The 17,705-nt window shown below is 38.7% G+C and overlaps 1 protein-coding gene across 1 annotated transcript; it reads left to right on the forward strand.

Moving 5' to 3' along the window:
- The first annotated feature begins 625 nt into the window (after positions 1–625).
- On the forward strand, positions 626–16,699 carry glis3 (GLIS family zinc finger 3). Its single transcript, XM_084935222.1, has 10 exons — positions 626–797; positions 1,231–1,695; positions 2,332–2,506; positions 2,587–3,733; positions 11,255–11,416; positions 11,518–11,628; positions 12,971–13,112; positions 13,291–13,369; positions 15,061–15,218; positions 15,898–16,699. The coding sequence occupies exons 2-10, from the start codon at positions 1,329–1,331 to the stop codon at positions 16,017–16,019; spliced, it is 2,463 nt and encodes an 820-aa protein (XP_084791348.1). The 5' UTR covers positions 626–797; positions 1,231–1,328; the 3' UTR covers positions 16,020–16,699.
- Positions 16,700–17,705: the final 1,006 nt, after the last annotated feature.

Genomic DNA, 17,705 nt, shown 5'->3' on the forward strand with positions numbered 1-17,705 from the left:
AACGAATTTCTGCAATTTGGATTGAGCAAAGTATGAGTTTCAGTAATTGCACTGGAAAAGATTTTTGATTGGATTTTCCTCCTTCTCAGAGCAAACTTAAAATATTATTTCAGATCCTCGGCGTAAGCGTGCAATAAAAACATAAATAAATCACCTTTAAAAAGAAAAAAAGTAGGCCACTGAGCTGGCTCACACTCTTTCCCTTACTCACAGCTGATGATTTACCTCAAAGTCTTTCACATGACACCAAAGATTACCTGAAGCCATATTAAAATGTGAAATCGGTGCGCGAGGTGGATGTTTAAAAATCTTTCTGAAAAAAAAATTGAAACGACTTTAGAAAAATAAATAAATAGGTGAGAGTTTATCTGTAACAAGTACATATTTAAATATATATGTGATAAAGAATATGTGTTAAAAATGTATCACGGTGGCGCGTGCGCTCACTTGAACTCACTGCCTCGCGTGCACGCTCACAAGCACATTAAGGGCTACAAAAAAAAATGTAATTATTGACTCTTAAGGTGCGCTCAGTCTGAAATGACGTCGCTGATTTAATGCCGTGTCAAGGGCAAAAGAGTAATCGGGAAAGTTCCTGGAAACGGAGTAAGCTGGGACGCCGCGGATTCCGCAGAGGTTTCGCTGCCCTGCTCCGCGCACACCGAGAGAAACGCGACAGTTGATCACCCGGTAGTTACCCGGATTACAGTCACAGCGGAGGACTGGAGGAGCCATTCATCCTGACATGAAACTTGAGGGGAAAGTATTTGCGACAACAACAGCAGCAGCAGCCGCAGGTAAATTCATGCGTCATGAATTATAGCGAACCCAAAACTTCACTGCAGAGGTCATAGTTTTAACCAGTTTGAGCACTTTCTTAGATGAGTAGATGCTTTCAGTATAGAAAAGTGAAAACACTATAGGCTTACGTGTAAGAAAGTTCCTGTTTATGGTCCTGAATACATTAACACTTACTGATCATGTTTTTATTTGAATTAACTATGTTTTATTCTAGGATAGCTTTGCTTGATGATTAATATGCTTTTAGGTTTTCAAGAGGAAACATTGTAATCTTATTACAAATATACAGAGCTAGTTATGGTTGAGTGGTTCTGTGCCAAAGTACACAGACTGTACATTTTTGGTTTACTTTTAAAATGCTTTATTTAGATATGTTATTGCACACATACCGTATGTTTTATGTTTTGTTGTGCTTGGGTTATTTCCTAGGTGTGAGCCTTGGTTTACCAGTTTCTGTATAAAGCAAACACAACTACTTGAATCAGCTTCCTTCTGCACTCCAGACTTTTGGGAAATCTGCCATAGCCATGAGCGGGAAAGGGTGTCAGCTCCTGGTGTCACCTTGTAGTGTGTCCCCATCGCTAAGTGTGATCAGAGGACACCAGTCCCAGTCCATCAGGATGCCTGTATCTTCCTCTCAGCAGAGCAACCTTAGTTCCTCTTCTGGGAGAATGCAGAAAGTGAAAAGAGGGACCGTTCATTCCTTTGCCTCTGAAAAACAGGGTGAAACTCATGTTATGCTGCCAAGCCTGAGTCTTCGCAGACAGGTGTTGACCAATGGAAAACATCTAAACATGCCGAGTAGATCCCCGCACCAGCAACCACCTACTCAACATCCTATAAACACAAAAGGGGCAACTGCCATACAGACAAGACTCTCTGACAGCTTTAAAGGTAAAAAAAAAAAAAAAAAAAAAAGTCTACCCAACTGTAACTAACCCACTTGTGTGAGGAAAATGTAAATGAGACTTTCTAGCTTTAAAACAGTGCAATACTCTGAAAGCCCAGCTCAGCACACAATCTGTCTCAATTTTAACTGAGAAATCAGGGTGCACATATCCCATAAAAAAATAAAAAATAAAACAATAGCAGTAATGTTTTCAAACTTCTTCCCTTCCCTGGAGCCAAAAGTGTACTTTTCCTCTGCATTCTTGACATCTTCTGTAATTTTTTTCCTTCTGTTAGACATCTTGTTCTCATATTTACTAACAATTTACCAAGCACAGGGCCTAAAAGTACAGTTTTCCACAGAAAAGTGCAAGCAGATGAAGAACTCATTAGTGATTAACAGAGCAGATAGTGTCTCTGTCCTGGTTGGTGAGGGAAATAATCTGTCTATAATATTAGTTAAAGAACAGCCCACTTAATGTGCGGTATTTCAGTTTGAATTATTGTTTTCAGTGGCTTTTCCTGACAGTGGCGTAATGTTATTGCAAAGCTTTAAACTGATTTGTGAACATTTGTTTTTGCTTAGCTTGCATATCCCTTGTGGATATTTTGCTTATTTAATTCTGGGCTTGTGTCCAGCAGATTGCTCTCTGTCTGGGCCTACCATGGATGTATTTGGTCAAGCAGCTGCTGTTAATGTAACAATGACCAGCAGTCCCATGGCTCTTGTCAAAGGCCAGCCATATACTGCAGGACCCGCAGTGCCTCACCCTCCTCCGCAGTCTCATAGTGTGCCGGTTCCCCACTTTGACACCAGGTGAGTGATATCAGTAAATGTTATGTGCCGATAAAAGAGTTAAGAGTGTTGCTCAAGTGAATCACAACCGTTTTTTTCAGGTCCTTACTGTCCAGAGAATCCTTGGCATCCACCACCCTCAGTCTGTTTGAAACACAGTCAATGTTTAGTGGCAGACATGACTGGCCATATGGTTACCGTGTGCTTCCTCCTCTGGGATTACCTCAGTGCTCTGCCCAAGCCAGCGAGGGCGGCGAGCAGCTCAGCCTTTCTCCTGGCACGGCCATGTCGGGCACGACCATATCCGGTGGCACAAGCACTTCTGCCTCCTTGCCTTCATACCTCTTTGCAGGTGAGGCCGGAAGCCCCAGACAGACACGCGCTAAGAAGAGAGCACTCTCCATGTCGCCTTTGTCAGATGTCATGGGTATAGATTTTAACTCCATTATACGCACATCACCTACCTCACTTGTAGCATATATCAACGGTTATACCTCTCCAGCCTCCCACCCCACACTCTCACCTGTTCAGTCCGAGAGTTACGGTCACTTCCTGGGTGTGAGAGGCCGCTGCATCCCACAGAGCCATCTGTACAGCATGACAGGCTCTTCACAAGCTCTGGCCCCGCAGTCGACATGTGGAAATATGCAGATGCTTGAGGAGGGAATGGGCCTGGAAAGCCAGATGGCTAACATGGTGGTGGAACAGCAGTGCCTCCCAGATGAAGAAGGGGTGCTGGAGAAGACCTCAGACAGCTGCAGCCCAGCCGCCAATAAAATGCTGCTACCTCTACAGTTAGAGCCATCGCTGTTGACTCCTGTCTCAGAATCCACTCCTCCACATGGGCCTCCACCACCCTACCACTCACACCAGCACATTCACCTCTCCAGACATCAGTGCAAAAAAAAGCCCCTTACTCAAGATCCTGTCACAAAGGGTGCCATTCCCCCAGTCCATCCCAGGCACGGGGTCAGTTTTTTACCCCAGATTCCAATGCTGGAGGAAGAAGAAGGAGAACTGGAGGAGTATGGGGCTCACTGCTGCAGGTGGTTGGACTGCAATGCAGTTTATGACCAAAAGGAGGAGTTGGTAAGGCACATAGAAAAGCTGCATGTGGACCAGCGGAAGGCTGAGGATTTCACATGTTACTGGGCAGCCTGTCCACGCAACTTCAAGCCATTCAATGCACGATACAAGCTTCTTATCCACATGAGGGTCCATTCAGGAGAAAAACCCAACAAATGCTCGGTATATCTTGCAGACATTTCTATATTCATTCAAGTTTTCATGCAACTAAATTCAATATTTTACTTTTTTTCTTTGCCTCTTGAAAAAACAAAAATGCTGCACGCTATCTCACTTGAAACAACACGCAGATAGCAAAGCTTGCTTTTAATCAGATGAATATTTATTTTACTCAACTGGTGAAAAAAACTAAGTAAATACAGTCAAAGCAAGTAGACAATGAATGTCAAGGCTCGCTGCTTTCAGTTCGGATTGTTGCTTCAAAGCCACCGTGCCTAGTTTCCAGCAAATTCCTTCATGTGCTCTGAGTTTATAGCCAGTGTTTAGATCAGAAATATAGGCTCCCTCTCTTCTTCTAACTTAAGCCATGGAATAATTAGCACAGCTCTGTGATAATTGACATGGGAGTTAACTCCATTATATCCGTATTATATCAGCACAAAGGAGGCACAGAACAGAACTTTAGATCTGGCATGGCACTACAGCCCTCTCGTAGCGACTCTGCCTGTCAGCTGCCAGGAGTTTGCCAGGTCACCATCTGACAAACTTGGCGGTGGTTCTGGGAAGGTTGATGCCCTGTAGTCAGGAGCTGTTTGGCTAGTGAGACAGACTTTATCCATCCATGATTATTGATTGAAGATTTGTGTCTCAGAGATAAGTGATGTAATTCTCTTAGATCTGTTGCAGTTTAATAATCTATTTACTGGTTGTTTTTTCCATCCTAGAGTCAAAATCCAATGTAAAAACAAGACTATGAGTCCATATTCACATTGTTGCACCAAATTCCTTCTAGAAGTAAGTCACAAAACTTGGCAGCCATCATTTACCAGTTTAAAAAATTATACTTCTACCACCATCTTTGCCGTTGTTGTATTCACTCAGAGATTTCAATTCAGGCTGTGCTTTGAGCTAAATGCTAACATGTAAATATTAAGAAGATATTATCTTTTCATAAGCTTTTAACAGAAAAATTGTAATACAAAAATTTATGATAACATCTTCTAGTTTCTTCTAAATTGGCCTGTTGGGATAATGGTAGTTACAAGTCATCCTCATAAGACCACAAAACCCTCTGAAAATATTATAATAAGGTTAGGTCTAAAGATACTTTAAAATTTTTAATGTCTGGCAGTACAGGAGAAAAAGGTTGATGATCAATAACAATAGCCAATATGTCTAGTTATATCAAGTTTTATGTTGTCTTTTCAGTGGACGATTTCCTGTAGTAAACAGCTTGAGCCACCCTGCATTTCTTTATATTTTGCTTGGAAAATTGGAAACAGGTGCAGTGACTAATTTAAACATGCTCAGACATACATGGAAAATTAGTTCATGAGGCAAAAAGACAGTTTATACAATTCTGATGAGCTTGAAAATCAATATTTGGTATGATCGCTGTTATTCACCTTTATTCTTCATAACGGATTGAACTCTCTTAGGCAGCTTTCATGTGATTTATTTAAGTAGTCTTTGTAATAGTTCTACAGAGTTCTTGGAGGACATTCAATGTGTTTTACTTTTTGTTCTGTTCACTTTCACAATGATCCCAAAGTGCTTCAATAATGTCGAGCTCCGGGCACTGCGGAGGCCAATCCATGACTGATAGTTTGGGCATGCTTTCATTGAACTGGCAGTGTGTTTGCCATCAGAGTCATGCTGGAATATGAAGCCACTGGCAGTCAGTTCCTTTCCATATAGCACTGCATGGTGGATTAAAATCTGGTACTTGGTGATAGTATTTTTTGTGTTGACACTGTGACCATCACCAACACCATAACAGAGACAGATGACTATAGGCACTAACTGTTGTACCTGTCTCCTGACATTTTTCATATCGGTGAGGAAAATAATTTAATTTAAAGTATGGAGCAATTTCTTCACAAGACTTGTTGCTACTGATTTTCAGGCCAGTTCTTGTGTAATTTGGCATACTTCACCCTTTTCTCCCTTCCTTAAGAATTTCTGATGAGGCTTCAATGAACAGTAGATGGACCAACTGAAGGGCCAGATGGATCTCTTAGGTCCTATGCCCGGTTTTTGCTGGAAATTTTTTCTGTTTTTTAAGGACGTGACTTTTAGATACTGTTCTGCTGTAGAGTTTGGCTTTTTTTTTTTAAGCTTGCAACTTTTTCTTTTGTCCTTCACATCAGAAAAAAATACTATTTTATTTTTTGGCATTTTCCATGGACTTATCTTTTTCAGTTTTTCAGTTTTACTAAAGAAATGGGAACAAATTACATGTTTTTGTGACAGGGTGCTAGTAAAAAAGTGCACAAAGATACAATTTAGAATTTGGTCTTTGTTAAGTACAACCTGTTCATCCCTTGAGTAAGGTCGCTATTTAGTCTTGTATGATTCATAAATCGATGTCAAGTGGCTTAAGAAACAAAAAAACGTTCCTTTAACATGGTGAGGTACAAGGATTAAACTGAAAATGAGTTTTTAAAAAAGCAATTAATGTCCAAAGAAAACTTTGAAAGCCTGGAGAACTAGTGCTCAAGACCACTTTAAAAAAAATTACAAGAAAGTCTGGCAAAATATAAAGAAATGAGGGTTAGTTCAAGGGGATTGCCAAAGTAGTGAGGACTCATTGCCTGGATAATGTGGCTCTCTTCAGCCACTATTTGTTGAGATGTTTTATGAAAAGACATAAATGTCAAACTACTAAAATCAGTAGAATACGTTACCTCGGACCATCAAATGTCTGGACCCAACACGTTTGGTAATTGTTGAAATATTAAATTTTAAACCAAAGTAATAAAAAAAGTTGATACCATCAACACTTCTGCACTTTTACTTATAGTCAGGCAGGTAAAATAAAATGTTTGAATTGTATTATCTGCTTTGCTTTGTCATCACTCTCGCTGTGAAAATACCAAAGTAAGTTGATTAATTAACAAACCACCGGCCAAACATGCTTCATGTCGCTGCTTTCATCAAGTTAATTTTTAACAGCGTGCATGCCTGTAGTCGACCTTTTGATCCAAAATACTCACTTATTAGTTGAAACCAGGTCTGTTGCCATGGGGCTGCAATCATTGGATGGGGTTGCATTCCCTGTAATCATTCAATAATGATTCAATCCAGTGGGTACAGCCTACTTCCTAAAAGCAGAACTGATACGACGTCTGCAACACAATAATTCTAAGAATAAGGAGAAAACACATTTAAACTTATTGCGCATGTGCCTTAATAAGATATTTTTATTTAAGGTCATGGCTAAACATTATTGCTGTAATTCGTTCTTTTTTTTTCTCTGCTTATATGAACATATTCATTAACCAGAATACAATTCAAAGGTTATTAATAAGGTTTTTGCTAGATATTAAAACAAAATGAGAAAAGTTAGGAGAGACACTGATACATTTATATTTAGAGAAACTGACATCCAGGATGTAGAGCCTTGCTTTTCTCAGGGAATTACTGGCAGGTAAAAAAAAAAAAAAATGCTTTATAGGTTTATGAAATGTTCAAGCCCGCACCATAACAAAGAGGTAGCTCTTGTTACACAGTAAAGACAGGGCAGGCCCAGACTTGCACCTGATATCTGACAGTCTGTTTAATGATGATTGATGAGTTTGTTAATGTATGCCTGGGTTTGTGCGTCTCTATGATTTAAGCATGTAAGATTTTAAAGGGATAGTTTGAGTCCAAACAACAGATTTTCACAGCCATGTTGTGGCAGCAGGATTTTTTTTATTTTTTATTTTTATTTTTAATATATTCTGTGCTGTTTGCACAGATTGCATGGCTCCTCAGGTGGTAGAGACGTGCCTTGTTCTCTGGTACGAGTCGCTTGTACATTGTGGAAGCAGTGTTTTCTAATATCACCACAACTCTGAAAGTAATAATTAAAAAAATATATCCATCTTACTTACCTTACCTAATTTTCATTAATCAGAATTTGAAATGTGACAGATTGATAATAGTGTATATCAAGTAAAAAAAATAATTAATTTTGCCTGCTTTTCCTTCAATATCAGCCAGTGTCTTTTTTCGATGTATGATGATGAAATTGGAGTTTCTTCACTTTAAATGTCCTTACATGAGCCACTTGTAACCTGATCACTTGCCAATGCCACTAAAGGCATGCCTGATGAGATTTCAGGTCTGGCAACATTTTAAGAGCCATTTTTACAATAGTTCAGAGTGATCTAACTCCGTCATCACTTCAAAATAATTCATATTTTTTTGTTTGTTTGTGTTTTTCTGAGAGGCTGCAGAGTCTCATTTAAAATGTTAAATTCCATGTGAAATTTAGAAGTGAGTGACGGCAGAGAGAGAAAAAACAATAGTAGTCAATACGATCAAGAAAGGAGCAGAAATATCACTTGTGAAACAGCGAAGAGTGGATTCCAGAGTGAATTGACCTCAGAGTAACACTGGGCACCGGGCAGAGTCTGCTGGCACAGACTGTAGCTGTCATTGTTCAGCCAGGGCATTAGTACCTGCCAGGGCCTGTCAGAAGCTGGCTGTAACACTCATCAACACTGAGGAGCCATACTGCTTTCTTTTCAGGCCAAATGTCCCTTGTTACAGACTAAAAAGCCCCCTATGCTTTATGAGAGCTTCGTGAGACAGACAGAAAGAAAGAGAGTTACACAGTTACCTTCCCTTCAGATAGTCCTGGAGTCCTGGCAGGGATTCAGCTGCATGCTGGTTCTCACTTGTCTGTCCACTGTGGCTCTGAGAGACTATTTATCTCTGCCTGTGCTGGGGTTTTTTTCTAGAGGCAATTTGTTTTGGGGGTATTTTGTTAATTCTTTTCTTTACCGTGTATTTAGGATTGGTCTATTTTGCCAATGCAACCCTTTGTAAGGGAACAATCAGAATTGGAAAGAGTGCTCCATTATTCTCATGCACTGAAAGAGGTTATGTAAAGCATTTGATTGGTTGTTCTATTGTACCGTTTTGTTACGTTTTTAATGCAGCGCATTTGCCTTAAGAAATTATTACGAATTCTTTGTATCCGGTCTTCGGCAGCCTGGACCAAATGTGTTTTCCAGCTTTCGTGCAACGTGCAAAAAATGATCGGCATAACAGCGAGTTGGAACAGTAGTTTTGCTGGAAACATTTAGCAAACTGTGATGTGAAAAATATGTTGTTGTGAGGTTAATTGCAAACAGTATGTGCTCGTTAGTGTTCTAGAGAATAGATGTTGATAATAATTAGCAGTCGTGATGAAAAAAGATTAGCAATTAATTTAGCTTCGGCAGTGATGACTGAGAGGTATCAGTATGTGAGGAATTCAGTGTTGGAGGAAAAATAACAATATCAGACATGGTCTATGTGTTTTGTCCATGAGGCTTACTAAAGACATTCCAAACCCCCCTGTGAGCAGGAAGAGGGAGAGTAAGGTCCTGGCCTTACCAAAGACAAGCTTTGATGATTCACATATTTCCACAATGAAGTCACTGTGGTCACATTATACTGCAGAAGTAGTTGTTTTCTTCGTTGGGCATTAGTATTTTCCAGAAACTCCAGCCACTGAGCATGTGGGAGGTCGTGTGTATGATGCTGTTGCAGCGTATTTCTTTAATTTTTAGTCATCAGATTTACAGTAAATCTATCAAGTCTACTAAAAAGTCAACTTTTTTCTTTTACTTTTTTCTTTTTTTTCTGTTGCAACCAACTGCTGTCAAGGTGATACAAGGCAGAAGATTGAAAACACACAAGAACAAAAACAATAGACGTATGAGTGTATAAACACTGACCCCTGCTGGTGTTGCTACCAGCATCAAAGGTATTAATTTACCTCAATTTACCTTCAGAGTAGAAGAGTTTATTTAAAAAATAAAAAATAAAAATGTTATTTTAAAAAAGAATGATCTTTTCAAGAGCTTTTACTGTTTCCCAAGGTTGAGCATAGAGAGCGAGGGCTTGTTGAATGGATTACCATTCTGTTATTATTATTAATTATATTTTTATATATAACTATATATAATTATTCCTCTTTATTTCTAGTACTTTTGCAAATTTGTCACACCTAAATATTTCAGATTATCAAACAAATCTTAATATTAGGCAAAGATTACCTGAGTAAATACAAAATGCTTTTATGATTTATTTTGTTAAGGAAAAATCCAGGGCTACCAGGTCCTATATATGTGAAAAAGGTCACTACACTCCTAAATCTAAAAGTTGGTTATGACACTTTTGTCCCACTCTTCTCTGCAGAGTTGTTTTAATTCAGCTACATCAAAGTGTTTAAGGTCACTCATCAGAGCATGATAAACTGATGGATAGACATTCTCCTTTGTGACTTTCTGGTAGAGAGCAGAATTCATGGTTCTGACATTTACTGCAAGTTGTCCAGGTCCTAAACCAGCAAACAGGCACCAGACCATCACACTGCCACGTTTCTTAACTGCATGCTTTGTTAAGATGTAACTCAAACCTTGCAAAAAGTTCAGCTTTTGTCTCATCAAAATATTTTCACAAAAGTCTTGGGCATCACCACGATGTGTTTTGGCAAATGTGAAACAAACCTTTATGATCTTTTTGATCAGCAGTGGTTTTCTCCTTGGAACTCTCCCATGGATGCCATTTTCCCCCAGTTTCTTTCTTATTGTTGACTCATAAACACTAACTTTAATTGAAGCATGTGATGCCTGCAGTTGTTTAATAGGTTGTTCATGGTTCTTTTGTGACCTCCTGGGTGAGTCATCGATATGTTCTTAGAGTAATGTTGCTAGGGAAGTTTCACCAATGTTCCAAGTTTTCTCCATTTGTGCCTCGGTGTGGCTAGTGAAACTGAACTCAGCTTTCCCCAAAAAAAATGTGGTTAGGCAGTTAACTTGGAGGGGAGGGGAGGGGCTGTTACTTTTTCACACAGGGCCAGGTAGGTTTGGATAGTTTTTTTTCTTTTAATAACCAAATTCATTATTTAAAACCATTTTTATTTACTTGGGTTATATTTGTCTAATATTAAAATTTGTTTGATTATCTGAAACACTCAAGTGTGACAAATATGCAAAAACTAAGAAATGAAAAAGGGATCAAATACTTTTTCAGTGGACTGTAGTTGTATGTGCCTTTTCTCCAACAAAAATAAATCCTAACGCTTTCCAAACACTCAAGTCCATTTTTCAAAACATTTGATTTATATGTACAATTCCACACAATGATTACAACCTTTGTAGGTAGATGACAGTGTTCTTGCATGATATTAAAAACTGAACTTGCTGTTCACTACAGCAAGTTCTAATTCTGATTACATAACAAACTTGCTGTAAAATCACCTCAGTCTCCCCCAAGTATTTGTCCATTCTGAGGTGTTACTGATTCAGAGCTCATTTCCAGTCATCCATGAAACTAGCAGTGAACAGTAAGGCTTACTTGAATGTCAGCTAAAAATAAAGGACAGTAAATTTTCTGTTCAGTATTTCTTCGCTCTCTTAGGTCAGCTGCCTTTTGTCAGACACTGATATGCCAAACACATACTCAACAACACATTGGACTTTTTTTTTAAAGTGCTATTTAAAATGCTGCTAATCTGTGAAAACACTTTTACTGTATTTTCAGTTCGAAGGTTGCAACAAGGCTTTCTCTCGGCTCGAAAATCTAAAGATCCACCTGCGTAGCCACACGGGGGAAAAACCTTATCTTTGTCAGCACCCAGGCTGCCACAAGGCTTTCAGCAACTCGAGTGACAGAGCTAAGCACCAGCGTACACACCTGGACACAGTGAGTGGCAACCCAGCAACAACGAATGTACAATTATGCATGGCATTTCAGTAATTTGCATCATCGTGGGCTTACGTGTGTGTTTATACGTGCTTGTGCAGAAGCCATATGCATGCCAGGTGCCTGGCTGTGCAAAGCGTTACACTGATCCCAGCTCCTTGAGGAAACATATGAAGTCCCACTCAACAAAAGAACGACACTTACGAAAGAAGGCAAGTACCATGTCTCCATAACACTGCAAAGAGAGTTGTTCTTGCCAACACATTACCTACAATGCAGAGTATTAATACCCAGAAACATCACACTGAGTGAACAACGTACCGATCACTGACTGAAAAATTAAACTGGATTAATAAAAGACCTTATGTGAACCTCAGTGAGTGAGGACTACCACACTTTTTCTCAATAGTTAGATTATGAAGAGAGAAGAGACCACGTTAATGAGAGAGCTACACGTTTCATTTCATTGTGCTTTCTTTTGTCTTAATTAACTCAATGTGAAGTGCCTTCCATCCCACTCTGTTTACTCTGCAACTTAAGCGTACGCAGAAAAATGTACTTCACTTCAACTTGATTTTTATTAACTTACATGTAGGTGTGCAAGCTGTTAAATAAAAATAACTAGCAATATACTTATGTTAGCATTGGCATAACGTGCACAAAAGCTACATGCAGTTTTGTCGTTTGTTCTATTTCGCAGCCTTTATTTTACACTTAAGGCCACTCCATTATATAGTTTCTCTTTAGAGCCCACAAGTGTTGCAGTTTGGATTTTGCCACGAATGTGAGCGATGCTCTTTAGCACCCAAAGTTTCTGTCGCCATAGATACGGACAAAAGAAGATAAGTTGTTACTAAAAAAAGGTGACACTTTATAAAAGTCTTGCATCTTCTCAACTTTTTTCATTTAGAAGTTAAATAACGAATCTTTGTTGTACATGTGATTTTCAAGAACAGCTGGATTTTATATTAGTTTGAGATTAACGACACGTGCAGAATCTTTGCCATATACAATATAGCAACACTCACGAGGATCTTATAGCCTTTTTTTTCTCCGTCTTTGTGAATTTATGAAGGCCGTAAATGGGCTTGAGTCCAAAGTACAATTAAAAGGGCTTTCTCAGATACTGAAGTGATGAAACTAGGTCCAGAATGGTTTGGCATGCGTCATATCTTGGCCAGATTCCCACTGAAGATGCTTTGAATTAACCTTAATATAGCTTTTGTTTATTTTCATAGAAAATAATAGCTAAACTTCACTCGGTATGACTGACTTTCCATGTTAGCATTTAAACATTCAAAAAATAACAAGTGCTCAATGTGACCTGTCACATCAGGCATGAAAATAATGTCAAATATGAGAGACTTGAAGGTGTTTTACTCATACATAAAAAGAAAACTAAAGCTCATCACACATGATTTCATAACATTTCAAAACTATTCATTATAAATGTTTAATGGCTGTAGAACTAGACACTAAATATTACAGCAATGCCAATACTGAACTGTTATCATCACTCCTTATGTTGTTTGTGTTTACTTTTTATTTGTATAGATAAAATCCACTGCTGATGTGACCCAGGACACCCTGACAGACTGTTTAACCATCCACCCTCTGCAGCCAAGCCTCTCTCCTCTGGCAAAGCTAGACAACAACTTGAGCCTATCGCCTGGTGCCTCCCATGAGTCATACTCCGGTATGTGTAAGCTGTAGTTCTTTGCATTAATGCAAAGAGATATATATCTCTTTGCATTAATGGGGGGGGGGGGTAAAGTAAGCATATGTCCCTGCAACCATGTGCACATAATAGGTTTATCCATTAGATTTAGGCTGTGGTGGACAGCCCTGAAGTGTCTGTCATCCCTGTTCCTCAGCTGCTCCACAGGGAGAAGACTCCTGCAGCAATCCTCACCTGGGTCTGTTGTTCTCCTCCTCCTTGCAAGATAATTACAGGTACTGCTCCATCTTGATTTTGTTTAATGTCATTATAATCATCTCACTGTTATAGGAATAGCTTCATTTTCATGTTTTATATTTAATACTGCGAAATTAAAACACATTAGCTTCAGTATTGATGTCGTCTTTTCATTTTGTATTCCCACTGGCACAGTTAGAAGTCTAACCATGACTGATTTAAATTCTTCACAAACCTTTCTCTCTCTCTGTTTCTCTCTCTTGATTAACTGAAACAGTCGACTTAAACATCGGTTGTCATGGATTCAAGACTCTAAGCTCATAATCAGAATAAGTTTAAAAGAAACCACCCTGATGAAGGAGTCCAAAGGCTAGTTGTTTTTTGTTCTTGTTGTTGCCGTTCTTTTTTTATTTGGTGTGTGGGTGGATCATATGGCAGAGGAGAGGCTTCTTTCTTTTTTTTCTTTTTTTTGGGGGGGGGGGGGGTTGGGAATGACCAGCAACACATTTTACTTGTGGACCCATAGGAAAACATCCCTTCATCTATACACTTCAATGCATGTGATAAAGGATTTCTGTCGTCCCGAGCAGCCAAATGCTCACGACTCCTTGCTGGCATTTATTGTCCTAATATCAGCGGTAGGCCGAAGCATTCACTGCAGGACGCGGTGTGGACATTCAGCATGTGAAAGAAAACCTTACTTTGCCTCATTGGTCTCAACTGCTAGCATTAATGGATGCTATAGCCACCGACAAGAGTAGCTGAGGAATTCAATAAGTGAATCATAAAATCCCCAAAAATACAATTTAAGGTTGAATGGGAGGAGAGGGTGCTATAATTACCTTTTAGACGTTAAATCAATTGTAAAATCCTGGTTGCCATTTTTGTACACTTTTCTGTGATTCCTTTCAGTTCCCACTCAGTCTGTGGATTGTCTGCAAGCTTTGGCCTGTTTACTTGATAAACTTGATAGACACAAGCAGACATGCTAATGTGTTACTTGGCCCAAATAAAAGCAGAGGAGTAGACTGCAGTGGGCCTTGGATGATATTTAAATGTACTCTTTCTGCAATTACAAAAAAACCCGTATATTTATAAAAGTAATGTTGATGACTATTTCTGACTGGTAGAAAGTAATATATGAAGATTAAAAGAAAATGCACCTTGCCTGGAGTAAAGCAGGCAGACTGTTTTGCTTACACTGTGATGGTTGATAATAGCATGAATGAGCTTGTGCTGCACAGATTGCAGTGTGTAGATGGCATGGTGTAATACATCATTAGGTACCGACAGAGTACATATGTTATGCTTAGACGAACTACCAATCACAGCGAATGAATCTGCATGAACTCTGTAACTTAAAAACCTGAGATTAGCAGCATTGCACATGCTTTTCCATTCAGAGCAGAAAATAAAGAGCGCACGTGTCTTCACTGGCGAACAAAAGTTATGTTAGGCAGAGAATTAAAAAGAGAAAAAGGTGAAGCCAGCTGCATGGGAAGTCTTGCCACATATGAAGTGAAAGCTGTAATTCTTCATTCATTACATGAATGTAGCAAAGATTGAGTTTGAGATGACAGCAGGAGATGTTCTCCATTCTTTTAAGTGGTTTGTAAAATACAAGCAATATATTTAAAAAAAAAAAAAAAAAAAAAAAAGCTAAGCTAATTTATATAAAATGATCTTAATTCTACAAGCAGAGTATTCATTTTACTGTGAAATATTTCAGGTTTGTTGATCCTTCCCCTTGCCAGCTCTTCCCTGGGGACCAGTGCAGACCTTGTTCTTCCACCTGCCTCCCGCATCCTCCCTGTGGGACATCCCTGCAGAACAGCTGTGATTTGAAGCAGGTTAGCCAGCCTCCTGACATGGCAAATCGCAGCCCAGGTTTGAAATCACATTATTCTTCAAGTTTGTCAAAATACTCATGTAAACGCAGTTACGCCCGAAGGGAGAGTTTTTTTTGTTGTTGTTGTTTTTTCTGAGAATGTGAAGAGCCTATTAGCAAATGTGTGGGCGGTTTGAGAGTCTGTTTAAATGGATTTTCTCACATGCACAATAATCGTGCAGTTTATCTTTATTTTTATGATGTGTAGCAGGTGGCTGGTGATTTTTCTAGTTAGACATAATCAGGCAGCTTCACTTTGTGTACCTTTAAATAGATATCACCTTACCTCTCCCCCCCTCCCAGTCTTGACAACGACGGTGTTTACAAGGTGTTCAGAAACAGTTTTTTAGGTTTAATGCTGCTTTTCTATTGGATTATAGCATTATAGTATCTAAAAACTACATTCTTAAATTGTGCTCTTTGTCATAGTAAGAATGAAAGGGTGATGTGGCTTGTTCTCTAATGGAATATTTGCTTATGACCGTATGCACATTCATACCTTTAATGACGGCCTCTCTTCAGCTCGTAATAATCCTAACAATGTGAATCAAGCAAATCTTTAAATAACCTCTACATAAATGCATGTATTTTTATATTTCCGTGTGTGTGTGTGTGTGTGTGTGTGTGTGTGTGTGTGTGTGTGTGTGTGTGTGTGTGTGTGTGTGTGTGTGTGTGCAGGATTTGGTGTCCACTATCAAGCAGAAACTTTAGCTGCTAATCAAGAATTACATGGAGGGGATTTCTTCAGTGTGATGGACCAGGACACAAGTCACATCTCCTGCATCTATACAGAGGGATGATCTGGCTCACGTGTGGGTTCCTTTCCTTTTGAACTGCTCTGTGTTTAATGAGAAGAAGACGTACGTGACACTGGAACCTGGAGGAAGCTTCTTTTACAAAAGAACATTGGATCATAAAACAGCTCCCCTAGTTAAGTCAAAATTGAGGAATTGACTCTTACACCCAACTGCGACTAAATTCCTGTAAATGTACCGTACTGTCTGACTCAACACCCAGGTTCCTATTCCCAGTAATCAATGTAAATTAATGTCTGTGCCTCGAAGATTTTTATGTTTAGAGTACTTTAGGTTATTTCCTCACTTGTGTGCAACAAGTAGTGAGCACTTTGAGTAGTTTATGTTGGCATTTTGCATAATATTGAACACTGCGATCAAAGTATGCAAGGAACCGTTTATTAAGGTTTTTTCTTAGAATCATGGCTGTGTAACTACATAGCAAGAATGCCTTTGACTATAATGTTCATGAGCTGTTGTTTGAATTTAGTAATCTGCTGTGAGTGAACAATGATTTTAAATGTTTTTAAATATTTTTTATTAAGCTTTTTCCTTACTACAGTTTGTGTCCACACAGCAAGAAAATTACATTGTGGAACCCACAACTGGTAAATGAGCCTGTGTGCCAGAATTTGTGAAAATGATGACCTTACTATTTGTGATAAACCATGTGGATCACTTCAGAAGATTCTTTGGTGTGTATCAAACACTAACACCTTCATCTGCACCACTGATTTTAAATGGACATCTAAAAACATGTTTTGGGGGGGTTTTTTGCTTTGGGCTGAGCTGGTAGTGGAAGGGTTTTTAAGCTTTATTACCATGCAAACAAGCAAGCACAAAAATATATTGTATTCGCAATTAACATAAAGGTACTTTTTAAATCTGCAGCAACCCATATGATTTCAAAATCAGCTAACATCTTGCATGCAAAACCACCGACGTGGTATTTATGTGTTTTGTTGTTTGGAGAATTGCTTGTTTTAGGAACAGTGGAGAGTAATTAACATGAGTGCTTGGGTCAAATGTGTAAATGATTTGGATGAACAGGCTAATTTTCATCTGCAGTCTAAGGCAGGTTTATGGCATGTATATACATTAAAAGAAAACTCAAAAACAAATGCATGCGAGCACAGATCAAACCTATAAGCATTTATATTATAAAACATGAAAGTGGCACACCAATGGAGAATTTAAAACATTGGTGGTTATGATAACTTACAAAAGCAATGGCACATAAATGCAATCATTACACTGGGAGCAGTTTGTGAAAGAGAAGGTAAATCAAACGTTCTCTTGCTAGGCAGCTCTCAAACACTGTGTGAGTCAGTTCATTCAAGTTTCTGACTGACATTTTTTTTTTTGAAAACTTACCACACTGATCATTTACAAGAACATACGCTTGCTTTTACATATTGAATATCATAGTACTCATATAATACAAAATTAAAGGTACGAGTTGTTGAGTTTTTGTGGCTCACGAAACCATGTGAAAAAGTACGAATAGTGAATTTATAAAACTGCTTTAAATAACAGCGATGAATCTTATTCAAAGGAAAACTCATGTAACAGTTCTTATGTGTTTGACACTGTTAGATTATTAACTATACCTAGATTTATTTGCATTATGCAAAACAAGACAAAGTTAAAAGGAACAAGAGATCGACTCCTTTGTGATAAGTATTACAAGGA

This window comes from Perissodus microlepis, chromosome 7, assembly GCF_051167445.1.
Source record: "Perissodus microlepis isolate ML-2025 ecotype Zambia chromosome 7, ASM5116744v1, whole genome shotgun sequence".
Taxonomy (NCBI): domain Eukaryota; kingdom Metazoa; phylum Chordata; class Actinopteri; order Cichliformes; family Cichlidae; genus Perissodus; species Perissodus microlepis.